Source organism: Takifugu flavidus, chromosome 14 (genome assembly GCF_003711565.1).
Source record: "Takifugu flavidus isolate HTHZ2018 chromosome 14, ASM371156v2, whole genome shotgun sequence".
NCBI classification, from domain to species: domain Eukaryota; kingdom Metazoa; phylum Chordata; class Actinopteri; order Tetraodontiformes; family Tetraodontidae; genus Takifugu; species Takifugu flavidus.
Window position 1 is genome coordinate 6,306,279 of NC_079533.1, and position 17,241 is coordinate 6,323,519.

Consider the following 17,241-nt stretch of genomic DNA (forward strand, 5'->3'; position numbering starts at 1 on the left):
CACTCAAGAGTAAATGAAGGCTTCACAAATATTTTACAACATTTTAAAAGTTACACAAAAATGAAATATAAGCAGAGAAAAGCATCGAACTTCTTACTTCTTTAAAGATAACACTTTATCCTGAAACCTAAAATTGATTTTTAAAGATTCAAAAAGTCATCCACATCACAGGAGTATTAATATATCACGTCCTATTATGTAAACATTAGAAAAGGTGTTCCGCAAGGCTCGGTGTTCGGACCCATCTGATACAATCTGTGTTACTCTGCCTCAATGCAACATTGGGAACATCTTCTAACCTCCACTGTGGAGAGAAAACAGAACATCCCAAGGCCAGTCAGCACGCACAACTGGGGTGAAAAAACATCCAGATGGACCATGATGGGACGTGAGCAGAAACCACAGCAAACCCAGTATAAAGTGGAGCGACATGAGACGGTCCCACAGGCCAGACCAGGTGACTGGCAGGGATTTTAGGTGCTGACAGATGTTGGAGCTCATGTCAGTCAGCATGAAGCAAAGCTCAAAGAAGGTTTTAGTCAGGTGTCTCTACCACAGACACACATATCAGCCGTTAGTCCCTCAACCAAGCTCAATAATATCTGGACAGAGGTCTGAGTGAGTCCTGCACGACCACGTCAGGTTCTCTTTACTGATTTATGGGATGTAGTGATCATTTACACTATAAAAAGCTAAAAATGTTGTTATATGAGATGTTTTCAGTCAGAACCAGCATCTCTTAACAATCTTCATGGATCAACTCTGGTGATGCATCTGATGAGATGAGGAGTTGGAAGTGCTGGATCACTGGGTCGCACACGCTCGTGCACGCTCACACGCACACAGACATATGCAGCATGACATCATTGCCTCCACAGATCACATTATTGAACAGTGTTAAGTGATGTGTGGAGCTTTTACAGATGGTCCGGTTCTGCTCTGGTCCTCTCTGCTGCCATCTGTTCGGTTCTCACACACCCGCCGTGTGAATTTGATTCCCAACAGACCACATTATCTGCTGCATTAAATCATAGAATTAAAAGGAAGAGAGCATGTAGCTTTATCCTGCGTACATGTTCATCCAGTCTTAGTCTGGGCTACTGAGCTGGCAGCATGTTGGGTTCGAGCGATGGGTTCTAATCTGCTTTATTAGTGTGTCGCGTCTCTGCCGGACGTTTTATTCCTGCCTTTCAACTGGGGGCGTCCACAGCTTACATCTGTTATTTTAGTTACTGTTGATCACAGATGTTGGTTTTTTATCGTTCTGGAAAACCAGAACAAGATCTTCCCTTTTGTAAGATGGGTTACATCATCTCACAACTTTGAGTTTAGCTTCAACCTGCTGGAATTATTTAGAAATGGAGCCCAAAAGGAAGGAAGGAAGGAGAGTTGACGGGGGAGATTTTGACCCGTCCATGAAATTCCTCAGCCCAGTTTCCTTCCAGTGCTTCCACATAAAAACACATGCAGGCACAGATAAGAGTACTTCATTATCTTATCTACATGTTCTGTCGTCTCTCTAAGAAAATACAGTGTGTTTGAGCAAAGCACGGCAGATGCTTAATTTAAGAAGAAAATACTGGATTTAGCGGCAGAACAGCTGATATGGAAAAAATAGGATAGTAAGATGAAGACGAGTAAGAGGAGCCAGATGAGGTGAGGTCGACCACGTGTGTCGTCTACATAATTCTACATTATGCCCAGAGGTCTGGATTCATTGTGTACTTTTTAACATCAGTTCAATTTAATCAAATGTGTTGTTGGACAGATTTCCCTCAGCACACATCGGTACGTCTGCCGATATTTCCCTACATCGGTGGGGCCGTTCCATGGAAGACTCCTGGAGCCATTCATCTGAGAGCTGTTCAAACATGCTAGCTGTTATTAGCACGTCTGACAGGTCCTGTGTGAGAATGCCAGCTCACAACTTCTCAATCTTAAACTGCCTCCAGAAAAGATTGGGCATATTTATGATGCGTGCTTCTGCAGAAGAACATATAACGTCATCTACATGCTCCAGGAGCCTTCTGTAGAGTCATAACTGTCTGGCATGCCTCCATCTTTTATAGTACCTCAGAATCAGAATCAGAATCAGAATCAGATTTATTGCCATTGTTCATGTAATACACAGTATTACACAAGCCAGGAATTTGTCTTGGCCTTGCCTCTGATGAACGAACAAATTTGAAAACAAATATAATATAATACAGTATACAAAACTGAATCAGGACAAAGCTGCGTGTTTATTAGACAGAACATTTGTGCACACATATTGTATTTATACCTCATACCATTACGGTTGTAAATATTAAAGTAAATTAGGTCATAATGTATTTAATGTGAAGGGTTTCAAAGTCCATATATGTTGAGTTCCATGAAATATATGTTGCCATGCTACCAGATGAACAGCTAGCATGAAGCGGAACCCCATATTGTGCTTTTCTAGATTTCTTTAGTGCTGCAGGACAACGCGTGTTTATCTTCTGGACAGATTCTCACTCTAACTTCAGGTGCAAATGTCCCATATTTTGCTGGTGTTTCCATAAAGAATGACTGAGAAATGTGTAAAAGACTGGAATGTTTAATTTTCATTAGGTCATTTACAGTGAAACACTGAACTGTGATATTATTGAGAATTCACAAAGAGTTAAAACAAACCCAAATAAAACGTATTTCAGACTATTTTACCAAGCTGTTATTAATATTATTATTTTTAAAAAAGAATCACGTCACTGTTAAGAATATGTATAGCACCTTAGACATAACGTTCCAGGTCATATTATGGAGGCAAAAATCATCTCTTCTTCCCATAAATCCCAACAGTTTTGGTGGTTTGGCTGCTCTGAGCTCTGCCTGCTGCTCCACAGCTTTTCCTCAGCCCCAGCGCTCCATGGATGCTGCTCAGTCCCTGTTGCTGCTCATTGCTTTGGGTTGCGAGGACGCTTGACCAACCCTCTCCTCCTCATTCCAGCTGTGTGAGAGGAGACATTGATTGGAGGGAAAGGTAGGCGCAGGGTTAGGGTTAGGTGACCAAATACAGAGATGAAAATCACAAAAAGAGCAGCAGCAGCATCTGACGGGTGTCAGAGTCTTTGGTTCTGATCCACAGTAGATGTGCAGGAACGTGCCAACTTACGTGGAGGCTTCCTGGCAGCGGAGTATCGACCTCCCTCTGAAAAAGAGTCCGCACGTTGAACCAATGCATGACATCAGAAGCACCGCCCAGATGTGCACGTGACCTCACCTTTAATGATTTTGGTAATTCTCTCCGATTCGGCGTCGATCAGCTGTGGGTTGCTGTGGATGGTGGTGATCTTGGAGAAGTCTGGGCCTGAATGTTTCCCAACAAAACCAGAAGCATAAAGTCATTTTTAATGCATCAGATTCTCGTTTCTCCAGGAAATCTCTAATATTCTACAGAATAATAATAATAATAATAATAATAATAATATAATAATAATAATAATATAATAATAATAATAATAATGATACAGAAAGAAAACAATGACACATGGGAAAGAGAAGGCTGTGAATGGTGCGAGGAGATCCTACCCTTAATGACATAAGGCTCGTTCACCGTGACGACTCTGGATTCACCTTCAGACGGGTGTTGGAGAAGTGTTGAAAGTCAGTTAACGACTTAGCAACAGTACTGACAGACTGACAGGTACAGGTGTCCCTAAACACACCCCCTCCACCACCACCACCACCAAACAAAACACAGAGGTAGGCTTCATTAGCACACACACACGCGCACACACACACACGCACACACGCACGCACGCACGCACGCACGCACGCACGCACACACACACACGCACACACACACACACTTGCGCACAGAGAACCAGCTCTTTATCTCAAACCAGTCAGTTCAGCATGAGGGAAGCAGTTGCACCAGAACACCCACGTGCACTCAGAAGATATTAGCTGAGCAGAAGAGATGGACAGACACCAAAGTGATGATGCAGTGGGAGAAGAATGCACCCAAACTGCTGTGTTAACTTGTCTGGGTCTAAAATCACCCTGAACAGTGACCAATCAGCAGTCTTTGCTGGAACGGATCTCTCTCTGTTAATGATTGCGATCCCATTAGAACACTGATTAAAGAGCCTTTGGCTGCGCTACTGTGAGGCAGCAGAACCTCTGGCCAGAACATGGCAGCGAGACCACGGTGGAGATAGAGAAGCTTCCATTTAGCCTTCGACCCACCAGAGATAGCCAGAAAGCCCCTAGTGATGCACACCATGGTTCATGCTCTCCTGGGTTGGAGAAACAGACCTGCAAATATCTTTCCCTCTGCATCCAGACTTGCGTCTGTAAGGAGTAAAATTTGCTTCGTTAACTGTAAACGTCTAAACGTGTGAGACCGGCATCAAAAGCGCTAATCAAGAGCTGCACTTGTGACATTTTACCTTTAATAAGTTTGATAATTCGCTCTGATTCCTCTTCAGTCAGATTTGAGCTGCTGTGGATGGTGGTGATCTTGGAGATTTCTGGGACTGAATTTTCCCCAACAAGCCACAAGTTTCACATCATTATAAAATCCATCAAAACCTCTTTTCAACCTCAAAATTTCAAATAATCCTCGTGGAGAAAAGAATGCAGGAAGGAAATACAGAAAAATATCAAAGAAGGCCCAAAATGGAGTATGGGGAGCCTCATCAGGGACGGATAAGAGGAATCTGGCTTCACCTTCAGATGGAGAGAGATCATTACGGCTGCACATCCCATAATGTTACATTGTGATTCCCAAAAGGCTCCAGCCTTCCACCACTGATCTATCATGCCAAGAACGGGATACCCATCCGTAGAGGAAGAGACACCAAACCGATGATGCACCAGGAGACTGCAAACGTGACAAAACCTGATCTTTCTGACCCAAATAGGCCCAAATCCTGTTCCTGTGCACGAATTCCAAACCTGCCTTTGGCCCTTAAACATCCAATAGCTGCTTTACTGTGGTGCCATTCTCATATTTTCAGTGTCTTCCTTTTCTGACAGTTATGAAAAGGCGTCAACGGAACTTCAGGCCAGAATACAGCAGCCAGAGCAGAGAGGGATGTGAGAAATGATTGGAAAGCTCAGCGTGTCTGATTGTGTTACTATATGAACACAAACAGGATCTTGAGTTAAGATTAACAACTTGTTAAGAGAAGTCAACTGTCCAGCTAACCTGTAAGTATCCTTCCCTCTGCATCGTGACCAGCGCCTGGACGGAGCAAAATGTCTGTTAGAGAGACCTTCTTTCCAGATATGAACCACACGACCCCCCCTTTGGAAACTCACCTTCAATGACTCGTGTGACCTGGGTAATAGACGGTTGACTCTCGATCACCCTGGTCAGTGTGGTGATTGAAGGCTCCCCTTCCACGACCACTCTTGTGAGTGTCGGCTCCGTCTCGATGACTCTGGTGATCTTGGTGATGGTCGGCTCTCCTTCAATCACCTTGGTGAAGGTCTTGACTGAGGATTGACCGTCAATGACTCTGGTGAACTTTGTCTCTTCGGGAACTGTGTGGAGGAAAAACAGCTCTTGCAACATGTGGCGTGGACACGTATCGGTGCTCATTCCGAGCATTCTTATTCAAATATGGTGCCAAAAGTTGCAAAAAAGAACCATGTAGTTAAAATGATCTTTTATGATCTTATATGATTGAGCCTGAAAGAATACTAATGCAGGAGATGCAACCTTCCTCTCACAATCCTAATGGTTCCCAAAGCTCCGTGTTCTGATCATTTCACGCCTTCTCTTCCAGACGTTCACACCTCTGCATCCGTGGCACCTTTACTAAAGCTGTGGTAGCAACACATTAGCTTTTAGCCGCAATAAGATCTAATCTTGCTTTGTAAACAACATTCATCTGATTAGATACCTCGGAAAATGCGAGGAACTGATTCAGCTTTTACCTCAGTAAGAGTTGGGAAATATTCCCCTGAAGCTATCGAATGATCTACTGCCATCAACTTTCCGCTACTTAAAGGAACCAAAACACGTTTACAAATTGCTCTTAGAACCTTTTTGGTCTGGCGGGTCACGATTAGCTTCTCTTTGTGTGTGCTGTATGTTGTCCTTAGACACAGCTTTAATCATAAAATCATACAGTTTTTCTGGGCTTTTGAACCGTGGAAACAGTCTGGTTGAAACCTGGGAGGTTTATTGGATCATTGGTAAAACATGGAACAAAAGCATGTAATTAAAAGTCCTAATCTAATTCTGAAAATTGTTTATTATGAACCAGTCATTGTTCAGTCCATACGGGTCAAAGCCATAACCACATGTTTGTTACAGTTCAGATTATCTCTCGCAGATTAGAGCTGTTAAAGTTCCCATAAAAGGCCGGTAAAAGAGAAACAGATCTTTTATGAATGAGGGAAGAAGAAGAGAGTTGCAGGCATTGATGGAAAGCTTAACAAAGTTTTAGATTTCAGCGTCTTAAAAGCAAAAGTTGGATATGATTTTTTTCCAGTTTGATAGACACAGATTGGGAACACGTGACGAGAATTCCCATCAGGACCAGATGCCTCCATAAAACCAAAACCCATAAAAGTTTTTTAAATTTTCATCTTCTGAGGGGAGATTTCTTGGTAAAGGGCCCATATTTATATGTGTGATACAAACTCAAGAGCTGACAGATGTTTGATTGGATCCGTGACCTCTCCGTTAATCAAAATCAGGTTTTCCTATTTCAAAGTACTTTATTAAAAGTTATGTATCATTTTTCTTTTCAAACATGGTCTCATTTCTTAATAGGAAGCAACAAGCTCCGGCACATAATTAATTATTGTGGATCTGAACATTCTGCAGGTCATTTTAGAAAGATTATTCTTTTAAGTTCTTCCTTCTCATTAACTTTCTGGATGGGTCGGATGTGTTCTGATCCAACATTCCCAGTAAATCACAGAAGAATCATTTGTTTGTTTTATGGTGTTGAGCTGTGAACCCCAGAGAGTGACCCAAACCTCAGCAGTAGCTGATTGGAACCATTAAACGTGTCTCCTACATGGCTCAGTAGGTTCTAGGATTCATATTCTACGTTGTGTGCTTCTGATTCTCCATTTTCATCCATCGCCAGCATGTTTTGACAGTAATAAAACATAAATTGGAAATCATAAAACAAAATTCAATTTGTTTGTCAGTAGTGATTCTTCACACAAGTGTTCAGAACCAAAGCTAAGTAGCAAAGTAGCATTTCTGCAGCTAAAGTTGACACACAAATCAATGACTAAAGTAGTAAATATGCTATTAAATACGTGGCTGCTCCTCAAGTGGCTGAGAGAAATGAGAGCTTTTACAACCCTTCCTGGAGGATCTACACTCCCGCAGCTCTGCTGTGAATATATTAAATGCTTGATAATGTTGTCCATTGCATATTCAAGTCATTAGTTTGAGCACGAGTGAAGGTGTAAACCAGCTCCTAAAGCTACAGCTCTGGTGTGTTTGCATGACGAGTGGCCGTCTTGGAGGATTCTAATGGCCCAAAACTGCCCAGGAAAGAATACTCCAATAGTAAAGAGTCCCAGAGCCATAGCAGATAGAGTCCTATTCATGAAGTGAAGTGTCCTCTCGTGTTAGGAATACAACACCTCTACTGGTCATACAGCGGGTGGTGGGGCCCTTTAAGGCATCCTGCCGTTGGTCCCAACCCCTCTGAACTGAAACTGGAGACCAGCTCATGGTCTCGGACGCTGCAGGGAAGTGACAGCCTGATGACCGCATCCCTCAGGTAGCTAATTCGACACGGCAGGCGGTCCAACAAAAGCAAGAAAACCGGTGGAGAATCGGCAGAACTAAAGGGGGGGACCGTGAAGAAGCCCTAATGGAGTCGGAGGACCACTTGCAAGTCATTTGGCGTGTGGCCACTTGGTCATTTTTTAAACAAAGACCATATTCACGTTACCCCACTGCTCTGTAATACTGCCGTTCTAGTTGTCTCACCTGTTTCGATGTAATGTGTCTCAACAATCTTCTCTGTGGAAAGAGTCTTTGGTCTTTAGTGGGTCTACGCCAGCTTGATTTATCGTACAGTGACAGTGGAAGAACACTTACTGAGGAAGGTGAGCGGGATCTCAATGTACCGATATCCAGAGACAAACTGGAGGCAAGAAAGAAGACCAAAATTACATATATCCTGCACACCATAAGCTACTAAAGTACTGATCATCGGGTCGACTGTCTCTTGACCTTGATATGAATGAATCTGATCAGCTTCTTCAGCAGGACCAGGAGGTCCTCCCGGCCCACGGGCAGGTCTGCAAGTGTCATCGGAGCAACATTAGATTCCACATTGGACTCTAAATATTTTCATGCGACACAATTCAGGTCTGAGTGGAGCTGCAAGAAATTTGGTGAAGCGTCTTTTCTCCACCCTTGTACGTTGCTGCTGCTCAGCGACCAAAGGTCCTGGGCTGTCCTAGTCTAGTCTGGGGCAGGTCTGGAAAGGAGCCACACCGGTACCACCTTTGCACCTGAGCCAGCGCAGAGTTCAGCGCTTTTATCCATTTTTACATGTTAGAGCTCACCTGGGGGATAAAGAACATTCTTCACCACATGGATCACACCGTTAGTTGCCATCAAGTCACTGGTCGGCACATCCACAGAGTTGACCTGGATAGTGTTGTTGACCTGCGAAGGGCCAGACATTACTGATCACAGTCTGATTAGCGCAGCAGCATCAAGGGTCAGTGGTTATAAAAGGGTTCCTTGATGAAAGGCTTTGAGGTTAAGTAAAGTTTAACAGATGTGTTCTCTATTGTTGTCAGATCTGGGATCCCATCCATGATCATGTTCCTCCCCTGCCTTTTCCTGTAACCCACTCGCTAGCTAAGCTGAGTTGCACCTTTGGCATTTCATCCTCTTTTTTAAAAAAAATGTTTCCGTGAATTTCATTTGCGTCTTTTTATGCTTTTTAATGATCTTTTTCTCTTGGTGAGTGACATCAGGCTTGGAATTACCTTGCTGAGGTGTTATCCTGATAAATCTGACACAAAGCCTGATAATAAGGAGAAAAACAGAACAACAAAGCAGGTAGAGGACGTGAGAACGTCACTCGGAAGGTCTGGTCTGGTCAGATGGAAAAGAAACTAAGAATATCTGGTGTTCTGGCGATATCCAGCTTAAAAGGAGCAGATTAGCTGTGAGGCTACTGTGGAACACTGGGAAGGACTGATTTCGACTTGGGAAACTCTGAGGAAAATGTGAACAAATGTGGTCATCTGAGCCGCGGCACACACAAATGAGAAAATCAGGCTATTTTTACGTTATTCTCATTTCCTGTCCACATGTTGGATTCACCACTAAATCAGAAGAACGGATTTATTGCTGGAAAGACTCTGTTATAGACCAGCCGATTCACAGCGAGCAGTTCACAGGAAGCCCTTTTTTACATGGGTTTTCTTTGGGGGGGGGGCATTTTACAATCATAATTCTAGGTTTAATTTATAAAATAATTTCCTCTAAATACATTTACCTCAAAGTTATATGTAATCAGGAACAAATGTATTCACATACCCCCCTTGAGGACTATTTTATTCTATATTCACTTTTACTTTAAAGATCACGCTGCATTGGGGTTAGATGTGCAGGAAGATTTCCACAGTTTTGAAGAAGAGTGAAGTTTTAATCCTTCTGTTTCTGAGGACCAGAGAATCCACGTCAGTGGGATACGTACAGAAAAGACGTGGAGGTTGTTGCCCTGCAGGGTCTTGAGCATATTGGTAACTCCTCCCTCCAGCCCTCCATTGATGAAGATCCCGTTGCTGAAGTGATACAGCAGAATGACCCTCAGGGCGTTCACGTCGCCTGCCATCCATGACACGAAGCCACTGCGGTTAAACCAACGTCTCATGTGTCATGAAGCTGCTTCTCATGTTTGGAGGGTGCTCACTTTTCAGTAGCTCAAAGTCACTGGGGGTCAGACCATCGAAGGCCTCGTCGGTGGGTGCGAAGATGGTGTAGGAACCTTCCTGCTTCAGCAGACCAGTCAAGCCTGCTTCTTCCATCAGAGACAGGAAAATCCTACAGTCGAAACAAAACGGCATGAAGCAGACGTTCTGACCCGCAGCAGGATCTAGTGAAGGAGGCAATGCCGATGTTTTAATACCAAAGCAGCACTGGATTAAAAACTAATGCGTTACTCCTTAGTAACAGGATTATAGTGGCTGAAAGGCTGGAGTGTATCTTGGCAGGACCTGTGTGGTCCTGGCCCCAGAGGTGAGCTCCTCCCCACCTCTAGGGCCAGGACCTGTGTGGTCCTGGCCCTAGAGGTGGGCTCCTCCCCACCTCTATGCTACCTCCTTCGCCTGTGAAGACATGTCTGATTTCTGCTCAAGCTCAGCTTATTTTCTCAAGAATAACCCACGTCACCGCTCTGCAGGATGTAACTAGCTTAGATCTTCGTTGTTGGATGACACCAACTCGACTTCAGAGTCGCTCCTTTACGAAGTGATGAGACGGGCTTACTTGAACCGGCCGTCCAAAAGCAGGAGCTGATAAATGGTCTTATCGGCTGGTTTGATGATGGACCTCATGACGTGAAGAGCGCTGTTGCTTCCCTCTTTGCTGCCACGCAACATGCAGGCGTTTTCTATGCAGACGGCCTTTAAAAAGAACATTGGGGAACAATTAGTGGTTTTTGGAAACTGTAGATAAACTTAGCAAATATTAAAGAGTAGATTTAAAAATGTGACACGTCAAAGTATGATTAATAAACTGTCCTGAAGGGAGCGGAGCGGCCTCACCGTGCGGTAGATGAAGACGCGCAGCAGTTTGCCTGCCAGCGTCTCCAGCAGCTGGCCGCTGTAGAGCTCGCTCAGGGTAATCTTCAGCTTCAAGATGTGGTTCTCCAAAATGGTCCTGAGGAGCTTCCTGTCTGTTGACATCACTTCATCTAACACAAACAAACATCGGGGCCGTAAATCCAAAAGCCTCAAACACACGGCAGGAGTTCCCAGATGCTCCACTGTGAGGACAAAAGCACATTTTTCCGGGGAAGGCTTTGTTTGGGGAATAACTCACTGCTGAAGGCGCTGTTGACGGGAGCGAGGATCGTGTATTCTGTCTTTGGACGCATGGCAGCAGCCAGACCCACTTCAGACACCATGTTGCTGAAGGTCTTCTGGGACTCTCCTATCAGCTCCAGACCCTCCTTAGCTGATGGGAATCACGACACGTCTAGTTTGCTTTTGGACAGGACGAACTTTGGATAGCTTTACGTTGTTTACCTGAGTCAGGGATGAGGACCCGGTCGATCAGGTGGATGACGCCGTTGGTGGTGACGATGTCCTTCTTCAGCACCATCTTGATGCCGTTGACCGTCAGGCTGTCGCCGTCGCAGCCGATCTCTACGGTGCTGCCCTCGGCGGTCTCAAACACCGATCCCGCCATGATGGCTTCGGAGCACTGGGCGCTGTTCAACAGGTGGAAGTTGACCAGCGCTTGGTGGGACAGACAGATTTGCAGATTTAACAGCAGGACTTTTATTTTATTATTATTATTTATTATTTTTATTATTATACAGTTTTACACAGCTGGGAGTTAAAGTGGAATAAGAAACGATGGCCCACACAGACAATCCAGACAAAACCCTCCAAATCCACAAAAATCTCAACAAAATAAATGTTGATCTGTTGGCCAAGTTGATCTGGGTCAAACCGTTCAGACACCAGGCGCACGGCTCCGCTTCGCCTTTATTTTGGAAGCTGTTCCATCAACAGCGCGTCTGTTAGCCAAGCGTCTGTTAGCCAAGCGTCTGAGAATTTAGCTGAGGCTATATTGGTTTCCCCGACTCGATAAATCACTGCATGTATCATAAAGTGCCTTCATGTCGAGAAAAAAGGCTCTTGCTAGGCCAGAGAGGAGGGAGACGCTGCCGCTGACACAGCAGTTTCCTGTTCCCATGTTTACGGTTTGTGTCTCCTCTCTGACGAGATAAGCTGGAGATCACTGAAGTCTGGATCACAGTCCATGCTAATCGGATCAGCCGTTGTAGGATTTGTACAGTTTGGAATCAGCGCGGCCGTTTCCAGAGCCGTCAGACTATAGGCTGGATAAAATGACGTAGCAAAGTCAATCAAGAATTCTGTGCTAACAAGGATCGAGCGTACCTGCGATGACGTTCTTGTCTCCCATCATGCGTTCCAGGTGTCCCGGGCTCAGCCTGTTAAAGGCCTCATTAGTGGGAGCAAACAGAGTGTAGTGGCCTGGCCTGCCCAGCTTGTCCATCGTACCGGACGCCAGAGCTGCAGCCTGGGGGGACGGATGTGTTACGCTTCTCTTTGCTTTTGATTGTTAAAGGTCATTCATCAAATGTTGGACGTACGCTGAAGGAGGAGAGCTCGTCGTTTACATCCAGCACGTCCTGAATGGTGCTGCCCACGGCGCTGATGACCCGATCAATTACGTGCACCACGCCGTTCGTGGCCACCTGGTTACCGTGGACGATCCTGGCACAGTTTACGGTCACGATCTTCGCAGCGAGGACATTTTTCAGACATTACAGGGAACCATTTGGGAACTGGAAGTATTTTCTTTCTGATTTGTTCAGTTTTTGTGTGAAAACTGACCCCGTTTGAGTAGTGGTTGATGTAGAGGCCCAGGTTATTGTACATGGACGAGATGCTGATGTCGTTCTTCAGGTCTTTGGTGAGCAGACGGCGGTTCACCATGTGGAAGTGAAGAGCGTTCTTCAGCTCCACGTTCACGTTGCTCTCCAGTGAAGCGCGCACGGCCTGGAGACACCGCGAGAGTTAAGGATCCGGTGCTCCGCCGGCGTGGCTGCATGGTTACTGGGCTACTCACAGGGTCCAGTTGAGCCCAGGCGTCATCGCTGGGGGCAAACATGGTAAAGGAGCCTCTGCCTTCCAGCTCCTCCCTCATTCCTGCCATCTGAGCATACTGCTGCGTGGACGTGGCGTGTAGGAGACCCAGAGTGCCATAAACATGGTCAATGGGAGCCACTGGGGGGACAGCAGACGAGGTGGGAATGCACATCCCATAATAGTGGTGAACAGGTAATTCTGAAGTGTTGCCATCTACCTGCAGGGCATCCTCTCATGCCTTCCAGCTTCATGTAGCCAGGACAGCACTCATACAGGACCACGCTTTTAAAAAGAAGAAGGACAAACGTGCTTGAGATGGTCTGAAGACCCACAGACACGAGCGAACATTGTGAGGGACTGGAATCTGGCTGACGTGTTTTCCAGCAGCAGCCTCGATGAGAAGTCAATGATTCCACCCCGAAAACCAAGAAGACAAGCGGCAGGGCTACATCTCTCTCAAGTGTCTCTCAAAACCGCAATAAATAAAAGTGGGAGCGACACGTACAAGCCTCCAGCTTAAATATTCTCTCTCTTCAAAATGATGTGAGCAGTATTTCTTGGAGCTGTCACATGCAGCAGCCTGGCCATAGTCTCATAGTCTCCCACATTCCCCAGGAAATTGGGGATTTGCACTGTTTATGCTCCTCTAGTAACTATACGTTTGCAACCACCAACAGGGTCTCCTGTCCCACATTTTTGCTTCTTGATTTCTGAGAGTTTCTCCAACCAAAACAAAGTGTTGACCCACAGCTGATGCTGCTGCCAGTAAATGAGCCTTTAAACGGGGGTGGGGGGGTTTGAACGTGTGAAAACGGACCTCAGGGAGTCCGACGAGGCCCGCTAGCGCTCCAGCGCAGCTGCTGCAGTGACGCACACGCGAGTGTACAAGTGCACTGGTGATTTAGGTTTAACAGAGGCTAAAAACAAGCCGGGCTTGTTTGTCTGGGACTGATGTGACCGACAGCGAGAAGGAACCGAGCTCAGCAACCTGCTGACGTTCTGCACTGAAAAGGCTCCTCTGGGGCGGCAGCGACACGGGCCCAGAAAGCTGGAGGAAGTTTAGCTGCACTTTAACCCAAAGAGCTCTGCAGGCACCAGTGGGGGGGGGGGGGGGGGGCGCTGATTGAGTTTGGTCTCTATCGTCCTTCTTCTCCAGCCAACGTTCTCATATGACAAATAAGAAGCTTGTTCTCCTCTCAGCAATGACCATCCGTGATTTATTGTGCAACTGCTCCCCCCCCCCCCCCCCCCCCCCACACACACACACACACGTGCGTTCGGGAAGCCTCGATGGTGAATCCTCTTTATTACTTGAATTGACTGCAGTCATTCTCTCCTGTGTCTTTAACTGCTTTAATCTAAAGTCCGTAAATATCCGCGCGCACGGCTGGCTGTCATGGCAGCACGAGGTCAGTGCTGCCTGCTGACAGGATAATAGATGCAGCACTGACAAGTGACAGAACCAGAACCAGCCAGCAGAGGAACCCTAACCCACCTAATGTGGCCTCCAGATGAGCAGTCGAACGGCCCCAACCCGCAGAAACACAAAGTTTGGCTGGTTTCAGATCCCACAGACAGGTTCCCGCTCCGCTCTCTTATGTAACCGGGACTCCGGAGCCGCCTCAGGACCCTTCTGATGGATTTCACTGGAAGTGAGATTCATTGTGCAACACCGTTGTGGTTCGACGCATCTCGTCACCTCTAACACGGTGCCAGCGCGACTTCAAGGGGTCGGATTTCAGAGCAAATGCACAGTTGTGTGTTCAGTTCTTCAATATTCCGGCCCGTTGGTTCGAGACCTGAAGGCTGCTTCAGCGTCCATCATCGGCGCCCGTCGGGCCGATATGATCGCAGCTGTGTGGATTTCCTCCGCTGCATCTGAACAATGCGCTCGCTGTGCCGGTGGGGAAAACAGATCAATTCATGTCTGGCATGTTCTCGCTCCAAAGATTCATTTAGTTGGCTCATGAAAGCAGCACATCTGATGGATGTGTAGTCTCACTATTTAGACACTGTAAACTAGGGAAAAAGATTTACCGTAGTCATTTAATCAACTGTTTTCACACTGGCTATTATTCAATATGGTGAAAACATATTAACTAATGAGTTATAAGCAGAGACGGAACTAAATCAACATAATGGGATTTGTAGATCGTCCCCTAATGTTTTATTATCTGGGCTCTTTTTCTGGTTTTTAATGTAATTTTAGTGGCTGGAATGAAAATGAATCACTTCTGGGCCATTCTTCCACTCTCATCCTTTAATCTCCAGAATTCAAATACAGCTGCAGGTTTAAAAAGGCCCGTGACTAGAACGGTGTGTTTGTGTGCGTGTCCACACATGTGCTCTCCTGCACGCCTGACCAGAGAGGAAATCAGGAACAGCGAGCGCCCCGTCTCATTTCCGAGCACGCTGGCTCACCTGCTGTGCAGCTAAGAGCTCCATCCGAGCCTTTCACTCCATCCGCTCATCAGCACTCATGTCCCACTTTCATTCATGCTGCATGTGAAAGAGGGGCTGGAACACAACACACCATTTCTGCCTCATGTCACAGGTTTATGTGGGAGGGGGGTCAGATTTCATGGCTTAGGGGGCTTCGTGACGCACCTCATAAAGGCAGGAAAAGGGGGACGAAGACTAAAGTCGGTGTTTACAGGCATGTAACGAGGCCACGGCTGTCATGTGAGAAGGGGCTAAATGTTCAATAACCTCCTGTGTTTACATGCTTTTAAGGAACGTCATTATTTCAAAGTCAGGTGGGGGCAGAAAAGGCTGAGGGGCCACACAGATCAGGACCGGAACTCTAGTTCAAAGTGGCGGAACTAAGAAAGCTTGAAGAGAAACAAGCGTGAATGCAGGCTGGGTTGAATCTTACGCCTTCTTGCTGCAGATGGATCCTTTGTACCAGTTCCTACACGTGCTGAAGTACTTCTTTTTGGTCCCCATGACCTGCTGCAGAGCGCACACATTGGGCCTGGAAGAGGAGGTCCGAGGAGGGAATGTGAGATGGAGGGAAGGTGGGGAAAGGTGAGTCAAAGTGTGGGGGATGCAGGAAGGTGGGGGAGAGGGGGGAGAGGGAAGGTGGACAAAGAGAAGGTCGCTGAGTTCAACTCAGGAAATCATATTTGTTCAAGTATTTCTCATTAAACTTCCTCTCAGCAAAGATTTGCAGCGTCTGTTGCTCGTTCGCATCATGAAATTAACTATTTGAAAACAGTTGAAAACAAAAATCCTCCTAAAACGTGATGAACAAATGTCCAGGAGTCACCAGCATTCTGTGTACGATACCACCCAAGATATACGTGGAACCTATAGCCACACAGAAATGCACATAAATAAAAATCTAAATAAAGTTGCACTTTAAGTATCACACGACGTGAAGAAATCTTCAGTCTCGAGTGGGTCTGTTATTATCTAGTGGGCATCACAAATCATCACAAATGGATTATCTACTAATTACAGAAAGGAACAAAGTTCCAGAAACCTCAAAGAAATACGACCAAGTTAAGTTTCAAACACAGAACCGAGCCCACGATTCATCCCACACTAATTTAATCAGAATACTGAGCTTCCTTCTGTGATGTGGCTCAATTAGCATCGTTTTAAACAGCAGTTTCACGATGCCAGAACACACAGACCACCCAAGCAAATAATCGGAACTAATGAGCAGTAATTGGGGCCCCCGCCCCGCAGGAGCCTGGCCTTACCCTTCTTTCCTGGCCCGTATGCGACTGTGGCTGACGATCTTGTCATACGCTGAAGAATCGACGCTCGCTAGAGAGCAGAGCGCCACCAGCACAAAGGTCACGGGGAGAAGCGGGTTCATCCTGGTAGTTATCAGTCCTCTGCACAGCGGGGGTCACACACACACGCTCCTCCTGTGCACAGCACACGGCCGACGTATATGTGAGAGGGAGCTTTTAAACAGCGGCTCTATGTCAAGCACACACCCGTGCAGAAATCACCCACCCACCCTTTTCCATAACATTACCTCCCAGTCTCACCCACACACACCCCTCGTCGGTCAAAATCCTCCCCCACCTCCGAGCACACTGAGGTCACGTCTCTCCCTCCCTCACATTGTTTCACCAGTGAGTTTCTTTACCACCGTAACGTCCCAGAGCACCCGAGACACCCTGTGATATCACAGCTCGTCAGCGCAGCGTCGGCCTCCAGCACCACTGACAAATTACGGTTCTGAAGCATTTAGACAGCGGCACAAATGTTCCTCTCACTCTGGAGAAAAGCACAAGTTCATTCATGTCAAGGATCAAGGGGTTGTGAAGACGCTGGCTGATGTTTCCACTGCTGCACGCACACACACGCACACACACGCACGCACGCACACGCACAGAAAGGTGGAACACACACCTTTGGCTTGGATTTGCATTTTTTTAACGGTGATCATTGAAAGGACGGGTT

At 46.2% G+C, this 17,241-nt stretch overlaps 1 protein-coding gene across 3 annotated transcripts; it reads right to left on the reverse strand.

Annotated features, from left to right (window-relative positions):
* Positions 1–2,565: 2,565 nt before the first annotated feature.
* Positions 2,566–16,771, reverse strand: LOC130537938 (periostin-like). 3 transcript variants are annotated; one of them, XM_057055091.1, is made up of 25 exons: positions 16,527–16,771; positions 15,695–15,793; positions 13,037–13,101; positions 12,800–12,957; positions 12,565–12,729; positions 12,321–12,467; positions 12,106–12,247; positions 11,224–11,436; positions 11,018–11,152; positions 10,741–10,889; positions 10,463–10,599; positions 9,888–10,018; positions 9,672–9,802; positions 8,524–8,626; positions 8,186–8,253; positions 8,051–8,096; positions 7,940–7,972; positions 5,290–5,514; positions 5,177–5,212; positions 4,416–4,502; positions 4,282–4,317; positions 3,553–3,597; positions 3,245–3,331; positions 3,137–3,172; positions 2,566–2,971 (listed from the first exon to the last, which is right to left on the reverse strand). In XM_057055091.1, the coding sequence occupies exons 1-25, from the start codon at positions 16,643–16,645 to the stop codon at positions 2,919–2,921; spliced, it is 2,646 nt and encodes an 881-aa protein (XP_056911071.1). In that variant the 5' UTR covers positions 16,646–16,771; the 3' UTR covers positions 2,566–2,918. The 3 variants fall into 3 exon arrangements, with proteins under 3 accessions (XP_056911071.1, XP_056911072.1, XP_056911073.1); XM_057055092.1 differs by lacking the exons at positions 4,282–4,317; positions 4,416–4,502 and having other exon boundaries at positions 16,527–16,770; XM_057055093.1 differs by lacking the exons at positions 3,553–3,597; positions 4,282–4,317; positions 4,416–4,502 and having other exon boundaries at positions 16,527–16,770.
* Between the last annotated feature and the right edge of the window lie 470 nt (positions 16,772–17,241).

Bases quoted from the DNA above. Each gene is read 5' to 3' on its own strand.
- LOC130537938 (XM_057055091.1), bottom strand. From the start codon at position 16,645: ATGAACCCGCTTCTCCCCGTGACCTTTGTGCTGGTGGCGCTCTGCTCT. The intron at 5,213-5,289 runs GTGAGTTTCCAA...TGCTCCGTCCAG, and splicing joins GGTCACACGAGTCATTGAAG to GCGCTGGTCACGATGCAGAG. The intron at 4,503-5,176 runs GTTAGCTGGACA...GGGAAAATTCAG, and splicing joins AGAGGGAAGGATACTTACAG to TCCCAGAAATCTCCAAGATC.